The sequence below is a fragment of the Gobio gobio genome, assembly GCF_949357685.1.
Source record: "Gobio gobio genome assembly, chromosome: 16".
Taxonomy (NCBI): domain Eukaryota; kingdom Metazoa; phylum Chordata; class Actinopteri; order Cypriniformes; family Gobionidae; genus Gobio; species Gobio gobio.
In genome coordinates, this window is record NC_137109.1 from 24824025 (window position 1) to 24848787 (window position 24763).

The 24763-nt window shown below is 39.2% G+C and overlaps 1 protein-coding gene across 1 annotated transcript in view; it reads right to left on the minus strand.

Moving 5' to 3' along the window:
• fat2 (FAT atypical cadherin 2) overlaps window positions 1-24763 on the minus strand; it is a 52628-nt gene that overhangs the window by 22159 nt on the left and 5706 nt on the right. The window contains exons 2-16 of the mRNA XM_079839074.1: window positions 21354-24632; window positions 20580-20891; window positions 18799-18857; window positions 16981-17292; window positions 15652-15862; window positions 13371-13510; window positions 12948-13223; window positions 12405-12615; window positions 8142-12179; window positions 7746-7942; window positions 7330-7483; window positions 6518-6751; window positions 5175-5564; window positions 1697-1908; window positions 167-304 (exon numbers count right to left, since the gene is read on the minus strand). Coding sequence (XP_079695200.1) covers window positions 167-304; window positions 1697-1908; window positions 5175-5564; window positions 6518-6751; window positions 7330-7483; window positions 7746-7942; window positions 8142-12179; window positions 12405-12615; window positions 12948-13223; window positions 13371-13510; window positions 15652-15862; window positions 16981-17292; window positions 18799-18857; window positions 20580-20891; window positions 21354-24603 — 10134 coding nt within the window. The 5' untranslated portion in view covers window positions 24604-24632. The remainder of the gene's footprint in view (window positions 1-166; window positions 305-1696; window positions 1909-5174; window positions 5565-6517; window positions 6752-7329; window positions 7484-7745; window positions 7943-8141; window positions 12180-12404; window positions 12616-12947; window positions 13224-13370; window positions 13511-15651; window positions 15863-16980; window positions 17293-18798; window positions 18858-20579; window positions 20892-21353; window positions 24633-24763) is intronic.

Here is a 24763-nt window from a genome sequence, read left to right on the forward strand (position 1 = left end):
AGGGGTGAGATATGAACATCATGGCAGGAACGCTCAATAACAGCAGTCAAATATGCACAGTAGTGATTCAAATGTTCATCTGTGATCAGAGGATATAACTAAATCCCTGATAAAACAAGCAAGTACGTGTTTTGGGTGGCGATTAAAGAATGAAACTGAAACTCACCTCTTCCCTATCCAGCGTGGAGCGCACTGTAATGTGGCCGCTGCGAGGGTCGATGCTGAACTGCTGCTTGGAATCGCCATTCACAATGGAGTACATGATGACGTTATTCGGAGGCCCATCAAGGTCAACGGCACTTACCTGAGACAGATGCATAGTGAAGGAAAGGAAGATGAGCACACCTGAGTGATATTAAGCAAAGCTTTAAAGCTCTGGATTACTACCGATTCTTCTAATTCAACGGTCTGCATCAGACACGCCTAATGTCCCAATGAATATCTGAAAAGGCTGTGAGTGCTTATAAACAATCACCATTAGCCGACTGCTGCATTCAGATTGTTTTTCTGATCGCTTAACTGACAGATGCAGTAAATCATTCGCTCAACAGCTGCCACAATAGCTTGTCTCAATCCCGTCACCAGATTGACAACAGCTGTCTTTACTTTGCTTCATAGAGAGCATTGTGGAGAAAGTCTGAGACACATTACATGTGAAGTCAAAGGCATATGACAACAGTCCAGAAACACAAAATAATAATCCTTTTCATACTCAGCATTTTTTTAATCTTGTTTTCTATTAAAAAAGCCATCCCTAAAACAAGATACATTTGGTATTTAAATAAAAATGAAACGAAATAAAATCTAAATATTAAATGACAAACTTAAACAAAAAAAAAACGGACAATTTGCGATTTACAAATTTTAAGTTGAAGTACTAAAATTACTAAAACTGAACTTTTAAATGAAAATAAATTCAAACTAAATAGAAATATATATATAAAAAATTAACTCAACTAATTTGTGAATGACACATTTTATGTTGAAGTACTAAAATGACTTTAAATTACATAATCACATAACTTTTAAATTAAAATAAATTCAAGCTAAATAGACATATTAAAAGAAGAATAAGGAAAATATCACACAATACAATTATTAAACTTAATTATTTAAATAAATATTAATTATTTATATAAATGTATATAAAAATTCTAAAATAACACTAGATTTATTTATTTAACCATATGTGCATACATTTTTTTTCTCATTTCTGAAGACAATATGGAAGGATAAGGGAGGACATACATTTTTATTTTTCTTAGCACGTTGGAAAAGTGCTTTTTTATTCTTGATTTAGAGGGGTTTATGCGTTAAACAAGAAAAAAAAAAATTCCTAATGTGGTATTAAAGATTCACTGAATATATATTGCCCTAATATATGTAACTCTGGCCTGGTTTCACAGACAGGGCTTAGATTAAGCCAGGCTTAGGTCTAAAATGATCTACAATTTTAGATGTCAGAGCAAGTTTCTTTCAGTTAAAACAGCTTAAACATGCATTTTAGTCTGGGACTTGCTTAAGCCTTGTCTGTGAAACCGGCCACTAATATCTTATGCATATAAATATATATTTTTTTAAACCAAGAAAATGATCGTTTGCAGTGCATCTGCAGCAATAACACAGTCAGCTTTAGACTTATTTTAAAAAGTTTCATCACTAGATGTTCAGTGACAGTTAAGGAAAAGTGTGATACCTGCAGAACCATGTCCCCAGGTGAAATGTCCTCGGCAATCACAGCTCTGTAGCTACTGCGGTTAAAGACAGGTGTGTTGTCGTTGACGTCTGTGATATTGATGATAACTGTAGCAATGTCACTGAGCATTGGTTTGCCCCTTGCCCCCTCCACTGACAGGTAATACTCGCGGCAGAGCTCAAAATCCAGCGCAGCGTTCAGCGACAGCAAACCTGTGGCACAAAGCAACAAAATCACATCCAGTCTTGTCTGGCATTTTTTAGTTATTCTCAGATAAACATCCAGCATACATCTATCTCTTTATCACTTTGCCCAGACATACTGACCAGGTTAAAAGTGCAAAAATATCAGAGAAAATTGTAATACTGTAGGCTTGATATTGCTTTATAAAAGTGTGAAAAATATCGGCAAAATACGAAAACGTTTGTTTTGCAGTCCCCCAGTGATAGAAGCACAACTGATCTGGGTGTTTGATGAAGAGCTCATTTCAAATTCTCAAATAAACTTGTTTATAATGTGTAATAATGAAAGAGTTATTGTTTTGTGTCTATCCAAACTAATTCTGCTGTACCTTGTGCCTAACATACTGTATGTTCATTATAATAGTGCTGACAGAAACTTTCAGAACAAATGAGAGTTAAAGCATATATAATACCATCAGATTTTCTTTTTTCCACTGCATAGGCTGACCACATAGAAATCTATTCAACCTTGACTAATATCGCTCATGTACTTCCCAGTGGAGTTTAACTGAATGCATTATATATTTTATGCAATGCTGCAGTTTTGTTTTTGCAAAGCGCTTGATTCCTATAAGAGGCTGATTCACCTAAAGTATTTCAAACGCCAGTGGGATTTGCTGTGTGCACTATGGGTAGACACTGCTATTGTATGTCTCAGTCCCCAGCAGCCGAGAAAGTTTACTACTGTACCTCTTGCTGATCTGTCCTCAAATTTTTAGAGTAAAACAAGATGGGCAGAACAGCAAAAGCATTGGCATTTTTGCTTAAAGCTCAAGAATTGAGTTTTCAACAAGTGCAAAATTGCTCTCTGTAATGTTTCTTTTCATTGATTTAAACGATCAAGGGCTATGTTGTGTCACTTAATGGCTTTCTTAGAGATCCACCAGCGTATTATAAACAGTGTGCAGTGTTTGTCCTTGGCACATGTTCTGTCAATATAGGTGTGTTTGAACATAGAGCTCGTGTTCCATTCAAGAGTGGAAAGCAATAGTAATCCTCACAAAAGCAAAAGGTGCACTTGTCAATGTCAAGTGTAGTGAAGATGCATCAGTGTTCTCTGCATTTTGCCATGAATGGCTCGCTAGGGCCAAATGTGTATCTATAGATCATTTAATTGTAGAATGGAGAGTGATGCAGGCTGTTATGGGAACAAATGGCTCCGCATTCATAAAAATAACAGTCCATATGGACTTCAATAACCATCAATGTCAGACATCTGTTTAATTACGATCTATCTTGTTTTCATTTTTCATTCGGTTCAAAAGGCAGAAAACGGCTTTTGAACATTCTGTCAGCGATCAGAGATCACAGCCCACTGATCTAGTCATGAGAGAGGCAATGTGACACTGAACCGTTGGTAATAAGATGTAAAACTGTGACATCTACTGGAAGATGCAAAAACTGGACAAAATGTATGAGGGTTTATGATTCATGAGTTACTGAAATGACAAAACCATGTGCTTAATAGTGTCATAATGTCTAAAAACAGTAGTTTTTCTACTTTCCTTCAGCTCTCCATGACTGTGTCGAGTACCTTCATCTATTTTCATAATTGCTGTGAGAAAGAATGGATGTCTTAATTGACTGATGATCAACACCCAGATACACAAATGTGCAACCTACTGTACTGAACAGACTGTACCTCATTGTCATTCACAAAAAAATGTATACGCTAGCCTTGATCTGTCTCTGACTAAGGTCCATATGGGAGGGGGGAAATTTTGCAGTTAATTTGCCTACAGTAGAATCACTTGCAAAAAATGTACCCTTGTAGACCTCAGAGTTGTAATGAACATGTGCAAACATGCAAGTTTTCTGAGTAATTTTAATATGTCTATACCCCATAACAGTAGCTTTATGTTGTTAATCAAATTGTAATTCAAATCAAATGTAATTGTCTAATATGGTGATCAATGCAACTCATTTTGTTGATATTTTTGTATTTGATTATTTAGTTAAAATGTGATTAGCTACCACGTTTTTTAGTAAGACAGGGGGTGTAACAACTATAAAGCATCAGGTCCTCTTCAAAGAATTGCAGATTTATTCTAAAATGCAGTGGTATCAGGATAGTCAAATCATGCAAACTTCACCTAAAGAGTTCACTGAGTCTGAAAGGAAATATTGCTGATACAACACTAAAGAACTGATTTTGAACTATGAAACTATCTATTTGATTCACTTTCTTATACCATTTAAAGGTTTTGCTAGATGGCACATCTTAAAATGAATCACTAAACTCTAGGCAAATGTCCAAAATATAATGCATATGATACCCAGCAGATCTGAGCTTGACTATTATTTGCTATGAATGTGTGAGAAACTACACATTCATTCAAACTACACATTCAAAAGACTTGCAGCCTTTGCAGCCAATTGATTTCTGCCGAATGCTTGCTAGCAGGCAGAACTCACAGTTTTGGATTGTTTTACAAGACAACTTATAAAGAGTTTGGCTCAATCCTTCATGAAAGTCCTGCAGCGTGAAGGCTCTGAGGATTTCCGATTAGAAGACAAGAGCAAGAAAGAGAGGGGAGACTAAGAGGACTGAACAGATGGGACTACACAAGCTAACAAGTGCCTGTGTGGATTCAAAACATGTCAGCACAGGTTCTTCAATTCAACACGTACTCATGCTGAAGAAGATTACAGCTTTACACAACAGCAATAAAGCAACAGAGGATCAATGGCGGCATGCTAATATGTCTACTTTCTATGAATGGACATAGATCACAAACATATTCAGACTCATTGTCATTTTTTGTGCGACACTGACTTCAAGTTATATGGGCTACAGTTAAGTATTTTCAGATCAGAATTTTTAGTAACAGTGTTAATGAAAAAGTGTCAGAGATATAAGCACTTTCATAAAAACTGTATAAGAATTTTTATTTTTTAAGAAAAGATTCAATTTAATCATTTAAAAAATGTCATGTAGCCATCAAGTAAAAAGTCCTTTTTTAAAAAATATATTTAAATAAAAGTTTATTATTAACATTAATTCATAAATATCATTACGTTTTTAAGGGGTTAAAATTTAACAATACAAACTAACTGCTTCTTGTCGTTTTTCCGGTTGGTTCCACTTTGATCATGATAAAAGATTATGAAAAAACAGTGTTTCTAAGTGTAAAAATGCTGATATGTTTGAATTCTTGCCATATATTCCATGATTCATAATTACAAAGCAAATTAAACATTTCCCAATAGAGAAAACTATTTTAAAAAGCACTTACCGGTCATGGAGTTTATCTGGAATCGCCCGTCTTCATTGCCAGAGAGGATAGTATATCGCACAGGCTCGTTATCAGTGCCATCTTTGGTGAGGGCGGACACGCTGATCACCTCCGACCCGATCTGGAACGATTCTGGGATCTGTACAGGGTACTCTGAGCTAAGGAACAATGGCTGGTAATCACTCAGGATGACCACATGTACTGCAATTGTGGCAAAGGAGAAAAGGTGGCGAGGGAGGCCTCGGTCGGTGGCTTTTACTTTCATCTCATAGGTGGACTTGGTCTCATCGGCTAGAGATCTCTCCAATCTCAAAATGCCTGAGATTTCATCTAGGGAGAAGAAGCCGCTGTCGGCACCTTGAAGAGAGTACCTCACCTCTGAGTTTATACCTGGAAGAGTTATAAAACATAATATTCTCAGTATTATAGTGCAGGAATAGCACAATGGCAGAGCAAAATATGACTAAAAACAAGGATACGGGGTCTTAAAAGCTAAATTACATCTATTTAAATACACTAATAACTAACACATTATAGGCATTAAGTCGAACGTCACACAAACAAATAGGAAAACTAGTCTCATTGCATCCGCTTGTCAGAGAAAGTGTTAACAGCAGTATGAACAAAGCAATATCTATGGACTTTTAAGGTAATCAGCTAACCTAGCCAAATCTTTTTATTGTTGGTATTTTTTCGATTGAAATATGAAAGTGTTAGTGAGAAGAACAAAACAATAATAAAAAACTTTTAGATATCAATCTGCTTATGCGATGGACATAGGTTTTGCTCATTTTTGTTTGCTCCTTTGAAGGCATCTTGAGTAAAACGGTAAAAGTAAAAGGTTGAGTAAAGCTCTATGTTTAAGGAAGCACATACAAAAGACCTGAACCGGAAGCAATGTAACCTGTTTTACAGAATACAGGAGTTTGTTGCACTTAACCCCCATTGGCTACTGTTGATTTTTCACATTGCGAGGTAAAACCATTCTGTTCTTTGACTTTGCACATGTGTGCATTACTTGAGCTTAGAAAGGATAACGTCATTAAATTACTTGTTGAAGACGCATTATATAAGAGCAAAGTAGTTCAAATTCACATGAATCCCTGTGACGATACTCTACAAGTTCACACACATCTCCAGGTGTGGTCTGTCCCTCCCTAATCATGTTTCTCTGTCACAGCCTTCAAACCTACATCAAACGCTGCATACCTTTAGGTTTTCAACCAGCATTTGATGGGTCAAAGAAAAAAGCCAGGGGCTTTTAATGCTTTCTGAGTGGATAAGCCAAAAATAGTCTGTGTGTTTTGCAGCAGCCATTCGTGACAAGAGAAACAGTGCCATACCTGTGTCTGGGTCTTTGGCATAGATGACAGCAATAGGTGTTCTAACCGTGGTGTTGTCAAACACAGTGATTTCATAATGGCTTGTGGAGAATTGTGGTGGGTTGTCGTTCATGTCTTGCACCATGAGTGTGACGTCTGCCTGACAAGAGCGGCCACCACCATCAGTCGCTTTGACAACAAGATCATACTCTGATTCCTGCTCCCGGTCCAAGACAGCAAGGGTGTATAGCTCACCTTAAAAAAAAAAAAGCATATGCTTGAAACAAGGCTTAATTAAAAAAAAAATTACAATAACAGGGAACGGTTAAACACTGGGTTGTAACATGTATGGTATCTAAGACAAGTCTTGACTAGTTATTTATGTGATAAATGTGTGCAACAGATTATTTACTTGAAGTTAGTGGTGTCGTTTCTTTACCATGGCTGCAAAAACCGAGAAAGTTGTTTCTTGTTTCTTGTTTCAAGAACTTAACACTACAGAGCTGGACACAGTCCTTTGTTTCTAGTGTTGCCTGAAGCATTTCATGCATCATGTATTTTGTTAACCCAATATAGCAAAGATGTTGTTTGAAAGATGTTACATTTAGATAGAATGCCCTGGAAGAGATATACGTATCATAAATCAAAAACTCTCATTGTTTACAAGGAATTCCAAAAATTCCAAATGTCCTGAGAAAGTTGCCTTTATCTTCTTATCGATTTCCTCGAACAGTAAGCAAAAGTAATTGCAAACTTTTCATCAATCGCAAACTGCTTCAAACAGTGCATACTACTAGAAACCTGCAGGAGAATCGAGAGAGTTTTAAAATTACCAGTTTTGGAGTCAAGATGGAACTTGTCTGCATTAGGTCCATGAAGAGTGAATGACACCTGGCCATTTGTTCCAATGTCGGGATCAGAAGCAGAGATCTTCAGGATGAACAAGCCTGATGGGGAATTTTCCACGACAGCCTCGGTATAAAGTAACTGGTAAAAGGGAAAAAAGTTACTAAATACATATTTTCTAAATGGGACATTTTCTAATAAAATAGGTTGCCATCAACCAACATCAAATTGCAGAATTTCTACAATTCTTCAGGTTCTAGTATGTAGGCTTTTCCACAGGCCCTTTTATGTCCCAGGGGATTTTAACTGAATACATTCATTTATTTTTGTGATTGGTGATTGATTGAAACATACTGCATTCCGCAGAAACATACAGATATCTTCTGGAGAACGCCTGACTTACTTGTTCACACAAAGGACTGTTGTCATTGAGGTCAAGAACATGGACCTCAACATTGGCAGAGGTTTGAAACCTTCCATCTGTGGCTGTTATCTTAAGGGTGTACTTGTCTTTGTCTTCTCTGTCAAGCGGACTTTTGGAAATCACTGTCCACTCCTCCCCTGCTGATGAGACTGAGAACTGGCCCAATGGGTCTCCGTCTTGAGAGATGAAGACAGCAACAGTATGCGTTTAACACCAAAATACATAATTTACCCATGCAAAAATGTTTATACAACAGTCAAAGCAAAATGTCAAAGCTGAACTATAAAGCCAGACTATTTCATTATATTGATAGTGTTATATTAACATTATATTAATAGACAATAATAATTTAACTAAACAAGTGGCTTTGCGTACCTGTTATATAACATACAATCTGTCTATTATCTGCAGACACATCTTTATCAGCGGTTGTCAGAGTGACAATGGTTTCTCCAGGCCTGCTGTTCTCTAGGATGGACCCTTGGTACAGTTCCTCTGTAAACTGAGGTGGGTTGTCATTCTCATCTGTGATTGTCACCTCAACTAGAACTGAAGAGGTCAGTTTGACAGTGTCACCATGATCAGTGGCTACCACATAGAATCTATGAAGCTGTTTGGTCTCAGAATCAGTCTCCTTTAAGGCAGTAATCCAGCCAGTTTGCGAATCAATTGTAAACATGTCGTCAATATCATCTGACTCCGGCTCAATTGTATATGAGACTTCTCCGTTGACGTTTGTGTCTGCATCATTAGCTGTCACTTGAATGACCGTGGTGCCAGGTGGCAAATTCTCAGCCAGGAAGGCCTTATAGGGGTCAGCCTCAAACATAGGCTGATTGTCATTAACATCTTGAACTTCTATGTGAACAGACACAAGAGACGCTACATCGGTGCCATTGTGATTTCCTTGAGCGATCACGTCAATCTTGTATATCTTGGTTTTTTCATGGTCAATGTTCTTTTGCATTACAACTGTACCGCTATCTTTGTCGACAGCAAAAGCATGTTCTTTGTTGCTGTCTATAGTATTGCCGTTCACCAAGCTGTATATCAGTGGCATGTCAGAATCCGCCTTGACTGTGCCTATCTCATATCCAATAGGGAGGTCTTCAGATGCTGAGAAAGAATACAATGGCTCGGTAAACCGGGGCAGAACGACCTCCGGTGGGAGCACCTTGACCTGTACTGGAACAGAGGAGTTGTAAAAAGGAATGCCACCATCTCGAGCCTTAACTTTGAAGGTGAAAATCTTATTCTCCAAACCAACCAGACTCTCTTTGACGCTGACAACTCCGGTAAAAGGGTTGACCTCGATAATATCTTCAGCAACCTCCTCCGCTTCTTCTACTGTGTAAGTGACATCAGCATTTTTACCTTCATCTGCGTCATACGCCATTATCTGTATCACTGGTGAGCCTTTGTTAACTGTGGACTGAATGGAAACCTGATACTGTGAGGCTTTAAATTGAGGGACGTTATCATTCTCGTCTGTTAGAATGATCTTTACAGTGCAAAACCCCACTCTTCCTCCACCATCCTTAGCCATGACCTTAATCGCAATCACTCTTTGCGATGGATTTTCTCTGTCCAATGACTGAGAAGTCACAATTTGTCCATCTTCACCGATGGAGAACTTCTCATCGGCAAGCTTGTTAATTATGGTGTAGTCTACACTGCCGTATGGCCCATCATCCGGGTCAATAGCAGCCAGTCGGATCACACGAGTTCCCACTTCTGCATTCTCTGCCAGATCTGCCTCGTAAATGTTCTGGCTAAAATAGGGGCTGTGCTTGTTGCCGTTTGTCATGTCAATGTTAACAGGGGCAGTCTTCTGAAAGACACCATCGGAAACTGCAATGGTGAGGTTATAAAATGGATCCACGTTTCTCTTGCACACATTAGAGAATGAGATAAGTCCAGATGATTCATTAATAGAGAAATATCTCCCCTCATTACCAGACAGTATTTTATATTGGAGGTCATCCTTACTATCAGGGTCTGAAGCCTGAACTTTGATAACGATGTGACCACAAGTGGCCATTTCATCAAGAGAGGCCCGATAAGATGGCTCACTAAAATCTGGAGGGTTGTCATTGACATCTATGACGTTCACAATGACGTGAGCCTCACCGCTGAGTGGTGGTGCACCTTTATCTGTGGCTTTAACTTTTAGAGTGAACTGCAGCATGGTTTCATAGTCCAATACTTGCAATGTCACCAAAATCCCACTTAGTGGGTCAATTTCAAAGAAATCACTTTTGTCAATCAATTGGTAAGTTAAATCTGAATTCCTGTCTGAATCTCGGTCAATAGCCAAGACCTGTAAAACAGATGTGCCTATTGGAAGTCCCTCGGACACACCTGTAATATAAGACAGATTCTGAAAGACAGGGGCATTGTCGTTTATATCTTCCACATCAATCTCTACTTTGGCTTCGCTGAAGGTACCAGTCACCGAATCTGTGGCACGAACAGTCAAAATATGCTTTGTTTGAGTCTCAAAGTCTAGGAAATCAGTGACACTTAAGACCCCTGTTTTAAAATCAATGTTGAAAAACCTGGAGGCATTGTCTTCCTCTAGATTGTAGATAAGGCGGTATCCTTCTGGGTTTCTTGCTTGCACATGCAGGATTGTTGTAAAAGGAGTAATATTCTCAGGTAATTTCAACGGGTAGTACAGGCTTTGAAATATTGGATGAGAACGATTTTGCACTTGGACGTAGAGTGTCCCGCCGGCTGACAGACTCGGCTCACCATCATCTGACACCAGTACAGTGAGCACATATTTATTCATAGACTCAAAGTCTAAAGGTCTTTGTAATGACACATCCCCAAGATAAGAGTCGATTCTGAAGAGACTGAAATCATCCTCCAGTAAAAATATTACAGATCCATTCTCACCGAAGTCATCGTCGGTTGCTAGCACTTGGAAGAGAACATCCCCTGGTTCAGTTTCCTCCGATATCATCAACGAATTAGGCAAATTTGATATTTTTGGTGCGTTGTCATTGACATCATCTATATAGACCTTAACACGAGTGACATCCACACGTGGTGGATGCCTCATGTCTCGGACCTCCACAGAAACGTCGTACTCATCCCGTTCCTCCCTGTCAAATGGAACTCCAGTGGTCTGCAGGACTCCAGATGATGGAACCACTGCAAATTTCCCATGTGGGTTCAAAACGGTGTACTGTAAGGGCTCGTTCAGGTAGCTACCTGTTGCTCTCAGGATGGCTAAAATTTTGACAGATGCAGTGTTCTCCGGCACACTGGCTACATGAATCCTGTCCTCGAACTTCAGACTAGTCTTTGTTGCATTGGTGATATTGAATCTCACTAGGGTTGTGTCTTTATATAGCCCATCGGAAGCAGTGATCTTTAACTCATTATGGGGCAGTAGTTCAGATGAATCATTCACTGAGATGAGTCCAGTGGACTGGTCTATTTTAAATGCATTTTTATTGCTGCTCTCCGAAATCATGTAGGTGACTGCTGAATCTGCATCATGAGCTATCACTTGGATCACTTTCATGTCTTCAAAAACTGGTAAGGTGAAGGCAGTTTCATATACAGGTAAAGCAAATTCGGGAGGACAATCATTAAAGTCCAGCACACGAATATTTACTCTGCATGGCTTGGAGGAACTTAGCGATGGCTCACCGGAATCCCACACCTGAACCCTAAAGGAAAATTCAGGTGTTGCTTCGAAGTCAACTGTAGTCTTTAAGAAGATGGTACCCATACTCGGATCTATTTTAAACACTTTCTGTGCCGCAGGCTCAAGGATTTGGAAGACCAGAAGAGCATTTGCGTCTTTGTCCGCATCTGACGCCTTGATCACTAACGGCGTGTTGTTCTCACCAGTCACCATGCTGTTTATGGGCGCAGACTCACTAATCTGCCCATAATACGTGTCCTGGTGGAAAACGGGGGCGTTGTCATTTTCATCTATCACATAAATGTAAATTACAGCCTCAGATGAGACTCCCGCTGAATTTATGGCTCTTATTTTCAGACGGTAGGAGGGGTGCTGCTCAAAATCGAGTGCATTTTGGACAGATAGCTGTCCAGAGTTGATGTTGATGTGGAATGTCCCATTGGGGTCGCCTTGATTGATACTGTACAGCACTGAGGACGGGCAGCTGGCGGAGACAGATAGCACAGGGGAGCCAGGAGGCACGGCCTCACTTATCTCAGTGATGTATTCTTCGGAGGAGAATCTGGGTGGTGTGAATTCAGACAGCTTTACAGTGATGGTAACAGGGCAGAGGGCACTGCGCTGGGGAAAGCCCTGATCTGTGGCTTTAACTGTGAGGTGATACTGCTCCCGCGGAAGTCTGTCTAATGCATCAAATACACGAATGCTTCCTGTTTCCTTGTCGATTTCAAAGGCACCATCCACACTCCCACCTGGACAAAAAAATAGATTGTTTACTTTAAGAGATTTTTGTTAAATGTCAAAAACAGATTACATGTGATTATCATTTTTTAATTGCCACCCAAGATAATTTATAAAGGTAAATTATGCATTTATTATATTAAGCGTATAAAGGCAAGACTTCATTAATTTATATCTGAGCTTTTCATGAATGCTAAAAAGCAAAGGTAATATAGTGCTCCAGGCAAATGTCTTACCAGTGTGAAAGGAATAAACAATCTCCGCATTGCTCCCTGTATCCTTATCCAGGGCTTTGACGCTTAACACTTCAGTGCCAGTGAGTGCCAGATTACTTATGGTGCCCTCATAATGAGTATTCAGAAATGATGGGATGTGGTCATTACAGTCTTCTACATGCACAACAACCTTCGCTAAGTTCTTTTTGATTGGGATCTTGTCATCACGAACCTGGAAAGATAAAGTACATGGGTCAATGTGTGTGGGTGCTTTTGACCTTTTGACCACTCATGACCCTTTTAGGCACTTTATTGAGGTCAGGAATTTTTCCGGAATGTGGATTTATGGTCTTCTCTATGCACTAACCCTCTCATTATGCCAGGGACTCGAGATAATTAATCAAGATGATTTAACTAGAAAAATAGCAATGCCATGCCCATTTAATCAAAGTATCATTTTTTTCTGGCTTGTCTGTAATTTTAACAGATTGCTCTGGCTATTTTTACTATTTACATAAGACTTTGAGATGAGAGTCTAGTTGAATCAAGTCAAGTGTCACTTACCATCACAATCAGAGTATGAGAGGAGAGGGTCTCATAGTCTAGCTCCTCTTTAATGACAAGCACACCACTCCTTTGGTCCAGATGAAAGTACTTGAGGCTGTCTGGGTTGAGGGTGCTGTGGATGGTGTAAAAGAGTCCGCTGTTGGCATCTGCATCACGGGCACTAATTTGTAGGATCTCCTTCCACGGTGATGTGTCCTCTGGCACTCTTACTTCATAGAGGCTCTTCAAGAACATGGGCCGATGCTCATTTATATCCACTACTTGAATGTAGGCCTAAGAGAAGAAAGACAAACCATTAGACTATCAGCTGTCAATTGGCTTAAAGTGAGACATATTAAAATGCTGACCTGCAGAGGTGCATGCAATGAATTTATTGACTCTGCGCTCAATGCGTGATGGATTTGGCATGTGTGCTCATACCTGAGTGGTTATGGCCTGAAATCCATCTGTGACTCTGACTGTTAAGTTGTAATGAGATTTTCTGCCTGCATCAAGACGTCTAGCTTTCACAATGCTTCCCGAGTTCTTCTCAATGTAGAAGTCCTGCTCTTCATCACCACCTAAGACACAGCATTAGCTAGTGGTTAGATCAGTGGTTCTCAACATGGGTCAGAGGTTTGTTCTGAACCAACCGCATACATACATACAAAAGTATTGTGGAAAACCCTTCCCATGAATTTTATTTGTCAAACCGTTTGAATAGCATGTTGTTTCACACATCTGATGGTTTACCATCATTACCGACACTGAGTGAACCTGTATCCATATTTCAAGGCTGAGTGAGTAGCATGAAGTGTTATGACAGTAAGATTCAGATGAAGTGCAATCCACATACAATTCTCTACAATTCGCATTAGCAGAATAATTACATGACTATACAACAACGACAACAACTAAAAAGCCTTGATGAAAGGCACAAGGATACTTTAGATTTAGCATTTGAGACAACTGCTCTCTAACACCCACATGAGTCTTTGTTGTTAGGCCCATCCAGGTACAATAATGACAGAAAACAAGGCCACATCAGGAGGGCACTTCTGTGACATTGTTCATGAGATCAGCACTATTGTTTAAGGGAAAACATTTGGCACACGTATAAAAAAAGACCAGACGTCTTACTCAGTGGGGGCAAATTCGTGCCTGCTTTAACAGATGGTGTTTATTAAGAATTCCACCTATTGAAGGCTTTCTGGTCCCATTTTAATACAACTTTAATTTCAAGTGGCTCTTCACTATGTTAATTTCCAAACTTTACAAAGCAGTCTTCAAATGGATGTATTGTCCTCTTGCTGAAGATGTAGTACTTTGTTGCTGAAGACCAACCATCTCTAATGGCCATGATGAAGACTTTGAGATTTCTGAAGAAAAGACTTTAATTGCTTTTTTTTAAGAAATACATAATTGGCTTCTCATGGGATGAAAAGGCGCTACAGTGAAACAATGCCTCAAAACAAAATTATAAAAAGTTAGCGTTGGGGATAAAGTTGAGCAGACTAGAGATGGTTTTATGTAATCGTTTAACTTTTAACTAACACTGCACTGATTCAGATTTTTAATCATATTCGAATATAATTTTTTTTTATAAATATAATTTTTTTTTATTTAAACTTCATGATAAAACCATTATAGAATATTTAAATAAATAAACAAATGTATCTATACACTGTTAATTCAGAAATCTTAAGTAATAATCCATAACTTGTTACTACATTAGCTTTTTTTCATTGGTTTTCATGCTAATTCAATAGGTGTGGGGTTTACAGACTAGACTAGATTTAATTATGAATTTATTCAATCACATCACTTTTAACTGTCTGGCTTCATTTAGAAAGCTTCAATCAGAGCACAAAGTGAATGACATTAAACCATGACCTAACATTAATAAACACAAAATTATGCATGACAAATTCAGAGCAACAAATAAGGAATCTGAAATGTATGACACTGTATCCTGAAAGATTCTTTTTCATCAAATTGACCACAGTTTTCTGGTTAAAATATAATGTGTTTGTATCTAAGAGTAAGATAACGCATTCAAATGAATGCAGGCCTCGCTGTCATTATATCATGTTCAGTAGAACCACGCTGAGATAAAACCAGTTCTGTAGCTCACAGGTGAACTTTCTTACTTGTGATTCATTTTCCCTCCCAACTACAAATGCTTCTGATTTATTTCCACTGAAGCTCATTTCTCAGGGAGTAAGTCTGCAGGGCTAAAGGTAAGAATGTGGGGAGCAGAGTGAAGGTCAGGTTCAGTCCTTAACTGCAGGCGAATATGTGCTGCTTGCACGGGCACAGAGAGACTGATGGCAGCTCCTCTGGTGCTTTGGCTTGTCATCTGAAGAAATGTGTCACTGCTAAGATCTGCCTCCTGGCACAGATCTTATCACAGAGAGGGAAGCTACAGCATCACAGTGACACCCGACCCCCTACATGCTGTTCTGAACCATGTGCCCATGACAGCCAATATTACGCACCTTCTTTACCATTTGACTTTCTTTTATAAAATATTATTATATAGGTCTACTCTACTGTAAAACTCAGCAACTTCTGAGGCAACATTAAAACATTTTCCACTCTTTGCTTTAAACATAAACATCGCTAAATGTTGTTAGATTTAGGCTTAACGGATTGACTGTGAATCTTGTTTATGTTCATTAATTGTAAAGATTATTGGGGTAAATGATAGGGCCTTGCTTACCGATAATGTCAAAAAAGAGCAGGCTCTTCGAGATCTCTGTTCGGATGATTCCCACCATGTCAGAGACAGGATCTGTCTCCATCACCACATAGTTGAAGGGGGGCTCATCAAAAGCCAGTACCTCAGAGCTGGACTCAGGCTGAGGCACCCATTGAACATGCAGACGGGTCTTAGCCATTTTTGGAGAGTTGCCTTGGTCTTTTGCTTGTATCTATGATAGTGAAGGAGAAAACAAAAGGTGAAAAGTGCATTTATTGTAATGTGTAACGATTTACTGGAATACATCATGTAATGTTTGTTGGTACATATTTTGTATATGTTTGTAGAATGAGAAACTAGGTTTATTACAACTTGTTTTCATGATTCATATGCATCATTTGTGAAATAAGACTTTGGAATTGTGAATCATTTGCTTTGGCCTTAATCGATTAATGAATCGTGATTTGTTAAATTCAAAATATACACTTCTTAAATAAATTACACCTCATGTCCGTTTCCACCTCAGAACTGCTGTAGTATAAGGACTTACACGTACGGAAGCTTGTTTCTGCCACAGAATAAAAAATAAAAACTGTAATTGCGACTTTTTATCTCACAATTCTCTCTTTTTTTTTTAGCAATTACGACAGAATCTGGCAGAATTGCGTGATATAAAGCCACAATAGCGAGTTATAACGTCAGAGTTGCGTAATAAAGTCACAATTGTGTGATACAAAGTCAGAATTGTGTGATATAAACTCGCAATTGCGTGTTATGAAGCCAGAATTGTAAGATAGAAACTTGTAGATCTAAGAAAAGAAAGTCGCAATTATCTTTTAAATTGTTTTATTCTGTGGTGGAAACAAGCTTCCATGACAGATTACATTTATTCTTCACATTTGTGGAAGTATTCATAGAACTGTTAAACGCATTGTAAAATCTAATTGTGTATCAAATAGAACTGAATGGTAACACTTTACAATGTCACATTAGTTAATGTTAGTCAATGCATTAACTAATGTAACTAACAATGAGCAATACATTTGTTACAGTATTTATTCATTTTTGTTAACACAAAATGGTTCATTGTTGCTCAGATCCATTAAATAATATTAACAGAAACGACTTTTGGTGTTAATAATGTATTAGTAAATGTTCAAATTACATTCATTAAGATTAATAAAAGCTTTAGAATTTTTTTTTATTGTTAGTTTATGTAAACGTATTGTAAAGTGTTAACAATTGAATTGCTCTGAATTTGCAAAATTCACTTCAGAATCGAAACAAAATTGTGAATCACAGTGATTCACTGTCAAGCTAAAAGTTCAAAGCTCTAGATTGCATCCATACCGTCAGAATACTGTAGTTGCCACGAACAAACTCTCCTCTAGCTGTCACCACCCCGGTCTCAGGATGGATATCAAAGCGATCCTCATTGCGGTCTTCCAGGCTGTACTTGACCATGCCATTGGGCCCCACATCGTCATCACGGGCCACCATCCTATAGATGTCCTGAGGCTCAGCCATGCTCTGCCGTTCAGGTAGTTTTATCTGGAAATGCTTGTGACTGAACTGAGGCTTGTTATCATTCTCATCCAGGACTTCAATGACTACGGTGGCAGTAGTGCTTAACGGAGGATCCCCTTCATCTGATACCATGACCTAAACGATGGCAGGTGAGGAAAATATCTTGAATATCATTTGTACAAATCAAAACCACATTTCTGCCATGACAACTCTCAGTGTTTTGCAAGCTAATGGATATGACAATGTAGATTTTTGCAGTAAGCAGTATTGCTTACTGCTGCTGCTGTCGGTTATTGCTGCTGCTGCAGAGCAAGTACGGGACTTGCTAATGCCAATACATACACGACATGCTGCTGTGAACAAGTAAGACATGCTGCTGCTATACAAAATAGCATACATGAGTTATCCGTATCAGATCTATACAGGTGGAGCTGGGGAAGATGTGGGGTTTCTGAAAGCCCGCTGCACTGCTATAGCAAACGCTGACCAAGTATTTGAAGGTTGAGCAGCGAGCTTACTGCCTGGCGATACAGACTAAACCAATCAGCTGTGCCCTATAGAGAATGACGTGATTGCAAGCAGAAAAGTACCTACAGCCTGCGCCATCTAGAGTTTCATGACAGAACTTTTAAATAAAAAGCAGTTCCACTGAGCATTTAACTCTTTGTTGTATGCATTATAAAATCAAAAGTGCTTTCTTGCTCCTTACTAAAATCTAAAAAAAAATTGTTTTAAATAATATTTGAGGGGGAGGGGAATTTTAAGAGACAAAGGAATTAATCAAACAAGACTCATAAACCTTATGTTAACTTAATTCGATTTTACTTAAACATTAAATAAATACTAAAATAAACTATTATAACTGCAATATTCTTTATTTTGGAATATAGAGAATATAGTAGCAGCATTCACTGCATTTACAGCACCAGCATTCATATCCATTTTTACTTTCCCTCAGTGTTGTGAATTTTTTATAGGTCAAAAACATTTGTAACATCCATGTGATGTACCATGGCAGAAAAAGGTTTAGAATGACCACAGAATATAGTGCAAGAAAAAGTTAAAGTCACCCTTTAAATTATTTTTAAAAAAATGTATAGGACAAACTCTGAAAAATCTTCATGAATGTCTTATATTACAACAGTGCCATAAAGAATCATGATTCAAATCATTCATGTTTGATTTGTGAACCAGTTCAACCAGCTTGTTGAAACGAATTGGCTCAAAAGTGATTTTTTCAGTGATCTGGTTCATTGATTTAACAATGACTCAGTAGTCACAGTGGATCTCAAGTTAACAGCACTCCAGAGGAGATGATTATGACTGAGTGAATAATTTTACAATTCACCACTCAAAGCTTTTGCATGGCTTCAGAAGACTTGAAATAATGTATTCACATTTGTGTATTCAGTGTTTTTTCCCCCTTCTTGGCTCATGGACACTATGAATTGTATGGCAAAATACATTTCTGAAGAGTTTTCAAACTAAATTACACAGTAAAAAATAACAGGTGAGCAAAAGAATCAAGACTAATGCACACACTGGAAATACAAACAGCGACATGTTCTCAGCAATCAGACAGAGAAAGTCTCAGGCCTGTGGTTCGTGACCTAGTAGACAGAAACGAGCAAGTGAACCAACCTCAATGATATGCTCTGCTTTTTGTTCCCGGTCCAGAGCAGCAAGGGTGCTGATCACACCTAAACAAACATACAGAAGAAGAACAGACAGGCTGATCAATGCTACCGGCCTCAGATGGATGGCACACCTGTTCGTTCACCACAGGCTGCCCATTTTACTTTCCCATCTCACAGCTTTATTTGTTTTGTTCCACAGTTTATACTAGGTCAACCTGTGGTATACAAGCCGTGGGAACAACAGTTATTTTTCACATCCGTGTCAATGAGGATTTAGCATATATATACTAAGAGACCAGACGTCCCAGTTGCCAAGAAACTGACAGACAATGAGCCATGGCTTAAGAGCCAAAGCAGTTGAGTGCAAAAAGCAATGTTATGAAATAGTACAAGAGGTTTTCAGATATCTTTTTTTTTTTTTTTTTTTACAACTGAGAGTTATAGGGGCTTGGTTTAGTGTACTTCGTGACTTAACAGCTGATTTCAAGCTAAGGGTGGACAAAATGCACTAGTGACAGTGGTTTACCACCACTGCAATAAACACTTGAGAGTGTCATTTCAGTGCAAGAGGACTGGCAGGGACCCACAACATCTATCAACCTGTGCAGCACTCAAAACAAACCCTGCTGGGCTTTTATGACAGCCTGTATTTAGGCAGGTGATCCTGAAAGTGGGGTTTTGGCATTAAAGCCCACCTGTGGAAAGTCTGCTCTATCGTGCATGGGACAGTAGGTAAAAGCATTCAAAATATTACAAATCAACCCTTTTTGTCTCTATTCTTGTTTCTTGATCTCCCCTAGAGCACTTGGCTTTTGATAATGTAAACTCTGTTTCCAACCCACCCAAGAATTATTTGTCTTACCTACTTACTCACTCTAGAAATGGTTCATATCCAATAAATTCAATGGTTTTGTGGTACTAAGCTGTTAAGGCGGTTAGCTTAGTCAGCATTCATTCTAGTGATTAGTCATCTAAATGTGCCAAAAACAAGAACTCTAGTCCCTTTAGCCCTGGGAGAAGAAGGCTAAACCGCAACGAAGTGTTCTTTGTTTCTGTCTCTGCAACTGATTAGGCGCTTGAGCTGTAGCATTGATTATATTACACTTTTATATTCATTTAGCATTCTCCTTGATCCTCCTACACTATACAGTACACTCATGCAATATTCAAGGAGCTCTGTCTCTTTTAAGAGTAATGGTTCAAACTAAAAGAAGTTTTCGCCTCAAGCTTCCAGCCAAACCCATTAGCCCTTTAACAATGGGAATGAGAGCTTATCTAAAAAATTATTTTGACCGGTATAAAACATCTACAAATAAGCATTTCAGTGTGACAGATCCTTCATATAATACAACCCAACCCCCTGTCTTCTTTGTAATCCATGTCTATTAGCTCAGGGTGGGGCAGATGAAACAACAAAAAGACTAGCAAGTGCAAGCTTGCAACGCTGGTTAATGCGGTTCTAATTTTCATAGTTACTGTTCAAAGGCTAGGTTAAACTGCTGCAAAAGGGTCAGAAGTTGCGTTTTGTGATTGTGTGACTCTGTGGGCCTGTTAAACAACTATCCTCACCCTTGACACAAAATGACACACTGATCACAGTATTCACAGTAATTAGAGGTCCTATTCATTGTGCCCTTTACAAGGAATACCACACTTATATAAAATGTGTGCCTAGACATGTTGATTGAATCCATCAAAGGCTGCATTATCGCATGACATGAATCATCAACGTAAAAACTGATGAACAAGTACTTTTTGACGCGCCATTTGAAGTGTAGAGTTTACCTGTTTTTTTATCTATGGTGAAATATGTACGTTGAGAATCAAGGATCTGGAAAACAAGCTTCCCCTCAGAGGACTTGTCCATGTCTGTGGCAGATACTTTTAGCACAGATTTGTCTTTTGGCAAATTCTCTTGCACTGAGCCAAAGTAGACAGGCTGGGACAGCTCAGGGGGATTGTCATTAATATCCAAAACTTCAATGTAGACCTCCGTCCAGGATACCAGTGGTACAGTGCCCAGATCTTTTGCATAAACTGTCAGCCAATAGTGTGGAACAGCCTCACGATCCATAAGGCCTGTGGTCTGAATAACACCTGCAAAAAGTAATTATCCAGAATCACTTACTGATAAAAACAGCAATATATTGCACTGAAACATTTAACATTAAATGTGTGTAAACATACATAAGTAACTTTTTTTTCTTCTAATTTTAAATTCTGAAATCAATTCATAACACAATGTACACAAGTATTGCTAAACTCAACCCAATAGTTAGGTATTCAAAGAAAAATAGATGCATGTTATGTGACAGATGTTAAGGCAGAGGCTTTTGAAATTCAAAAATCTTTCAACATATGCAAGAGAAACCCATGCATCACGTTGTCTTTACATATGTTTGGTATGCCTAATGACTGATCTGTAAATGTTTGAACATGCAGCGTTGACCCAAAATGCTGAAGGCGGCTAAAAGAGAAGGTCAGTAATATCCATGAGGTATTTTCCTATCTAGGTAAATCATGTGAGACAAACTTGAAATATTGTAATCACAAACATACCTGTTTCCTCATCAATCGTGAAGACGCCAAGCCCTGAACCATCATGGATGTAGTATCTGACTACTCCATCTCGTCCTAGGTCCTTATCTACAGCCGTTAGTGTCAAGACTGAAGTTCCTACAGCAGAATCCTCCATAACAGTTGTGTTATGCACTAAAAGGGCGAAGCGAGGCCGGTACAGGTTTTCGTTGACATCTAACACTTCAACCTCAATGAAACACGAAGACGATAAAGACCGGGGCTTTCCATGGTCTACAGCTCGAACAGTTAGATTATAAGACTGCTGCCTTTCAAAGTCCAGTTCACGCTCCAGAGTCAAGCAGCCTGTGGATGTATCAAGGACAAACGTCCCTGCTTCATTGTTTTTTAAGTTGTAGCTTATGAGACCTCCGCTTTCCAGATCTAAATCAAAGCTTTCAACCCATAACAGCACTGTGCCTGGAGGAGCGTCCTCAGGAACTTTGATCCTGTAGACTGTGGGTACAAACTTTGGAGGATTGTCATTGATGTCCTCCAATACAACCACCAGATTTACAAATGAGAAAAGCTGTGGGTCCAGTTTGGCTTGATCTCTGGCCTCAATTGTCAGGTCATATCTACTAAAGGTCTCTCTGTCTAAAGGCCCAATTACCTTCACCACCCCTGTGACTTCATCAATTTTGAAAAAATCGGTGAAGGTTAACAATGAAAATGTAAACGCTCCATTGTCATCAGAGTCAAAATCAATGGCATTGACTTTGAAGATGCTTTTGTCAACCTCTGTGTTTTCTGGGATGTTCACAACATATCTTGGCTGAGAAAACAATGGAGGATTATCATTTGCATCAAGAATACTAACAGCAAGGAACTTCCATGTAGAGATTTGTGGAGATCCCAGGTCATACACAGTTATGTTGAGAATGTAAAACTCTTTTTGCTCTCTGTCCAAAGCACTAATAACCTTCAGATCCCCTGTGTTCATGTCGATAGTAAAACATCCATCCTCATTTCCACTGGAAATTGCATAGACAAGCTTTCCGTTAAAGCTGGAGTCATTATCAGTGGCATTAAACTGCAACACAGATCTATTAAGAGCAAAGTCTTCCCTGATGTCAATCGAGCTCGGTGTGCCTGTGATAAACTTTGGAGAGTGCTGGTTAATTATATGAACATCTGAGATGGACTCGTCTTCTTTGACCATGAGAGACGGCTTAAATGATTCAATAAGCTTCTCTGTCAACTGCCTAGTAATTCCGGTCTCCTCGCAATATGTGGTGGCATCTTCGCCCTTGCTTGTGATACGTACGGTCACGGTATTGGGATCGGCACTATATTTGCCATCTGTTGCTGTTATTTTAAGTATATATAAATTATCATCTGTGTCTTCATAATTTGAGGAAACGGCCTTAGAAAGTTTAATGGTGCCAGAAACAGAGTCAATCGCAAACAGTCCGTCGTCATTCCCAGATTCTATCCTGTATTTGATCTGCTGCAGCTCATCCAGATCGAGTGCTGACATCTCTGTAATACTCTTCCCCACAGCAAAGTCTCGGGGTATGGAGGCATTGCACGCCACCCGCTCAAACACTGGGACGTTGTCGTTGATGTTGGTCATGGTGATGGTTGCAGAGCATTCGCTCACTCTGTTAAAAGGGCTGCCACTATCAGAGGCCCATATTCTCAGGTGGTACCATCTCTTCATGAGCTCATAATCGAACTCCTGTGAGGTCGAAATCACACCAGTCAGTGGGTCAATACTGAAAGGAACAGGACCTGTGCTTGCTATAGCGTAGGTCACAAAACCATTGTTATCTTTGTCCACATCAATAGCAGAGACAGCTAAGATGCTTGTTCCGATTGGGACATTTTCAGGCAGAGAAGCCTGGTATGAAGGCAATGTGAACCTAGGGGCATTATCATTTTCATCAATTATATCCACAACGACACGGGTAACCGCTTCTCCATCATTTGCAGCAACATCAAACTCATAATGAGAGTGCTTTTCAAAATCGAGTGACTGAGAAGTGACAATTACACCAGTTTTGGCACTGATTTTGAATTTATAACTATCTGGGTTTTCTTTGATGCTGAAGGTTGTATTTTTGAAACTCAAACCTACAGATACTCTAACCACGTGACTTTTTGGTGGAGAAAATTCACTGAGCATGACGTAATAGAGATCTTGTTCAAATGTCAAGGGTTTAACTTGAGGAGGAGAAGGGATATGCACCGTTTCTATTGATGTTTGCAGAGGAGGGCTACCTCGGTCTTTGGCCTGAAGGGAAATGTTTAGTCCGAATGGGTTTTGTGACCAGTCAATCCATTTTGTTGAGACAAGCTGAAAGCCACTGTCATGCAAAGTTGATGGGATAATCTGAAAGCACTTTAGTGGATCCCCTTCAACTACACTTAAAGACGCCACTTTCTCTTTCTCCTTGGGTTCCATCTTGATGTTCACACTTATTTTGTCGTCACTCATTTGTGAACTAGTGGGTACAAGTAGGGTAAAGTTTTTTTTCACCTTTTGTATGTTCACAACAACCGTTGCTACATTTCCAAACTTCTGCACACCAGAAATTTTTTTTGTTCTGTCTTCTGCCAGTACTGTTAGGTCATACCGGTCTCTCTGATTGGCGTCAAGTCTCTTGACAAGCGTAACGGTCCCCGTGAAAGGATCAACAGCAAATGGGTGTGATCTAGTGGTGAATGAGTAATAAAAGTCTGCATTGCTGCCAATATCAGCATCTGTTGCACTCACTTTCACCAGGCTGGATTTGATCGGTGTGTCCTCTTTGATTAGCACATGATAAGAGGCAGGGTAAAAGAGGGGTTTCAGATCATTTGTGTCAAGCACCTGGATCGATACCTTTGTTCTAGCTTGGTTCCTTTCGTTATTTTCTGTAGCCTCAACGGTAAGAGTGTAAATGTCTCGTACCTCTCTGTTCAGCACTGCTGAGTTACTGCTTTTGGTTTTTATTCTCAGAAAGCAGAAATCTCCTACGGGTTCCTTCTCGGCTACGAAAAGGCCATCATCATCACCAGAGACTACCTTGTACTCGATGTCCCCGAAGGTATCAGATACTATGATGCCCATTCGGACTGGGCTTTCCACGTGGGTCCAGGGGGCAGAGTTCTCATAAATGCTTGCATTATACAAATGATGGGTGAACCTCAGCAGAGAGTTGTCTTTAACCAGGATCCCCTGACATCTGGTTAACATTCCTTGGACTGTTATGACAGTGAGAATTATGGCTGTGACTGTGAAAGCCATTCTCACCGTCTCAACATGGACCCGCAGACCTGAAGAGAAGGAAAAAAAATGTTTAAAACTCCTTATTTTTCTGACAAGTAGACCACACTGTGTCAATACGTGGTCTTTGATATGGCGAAGTAATATTGAAATGACCATTATATAAACACATACTGAACCA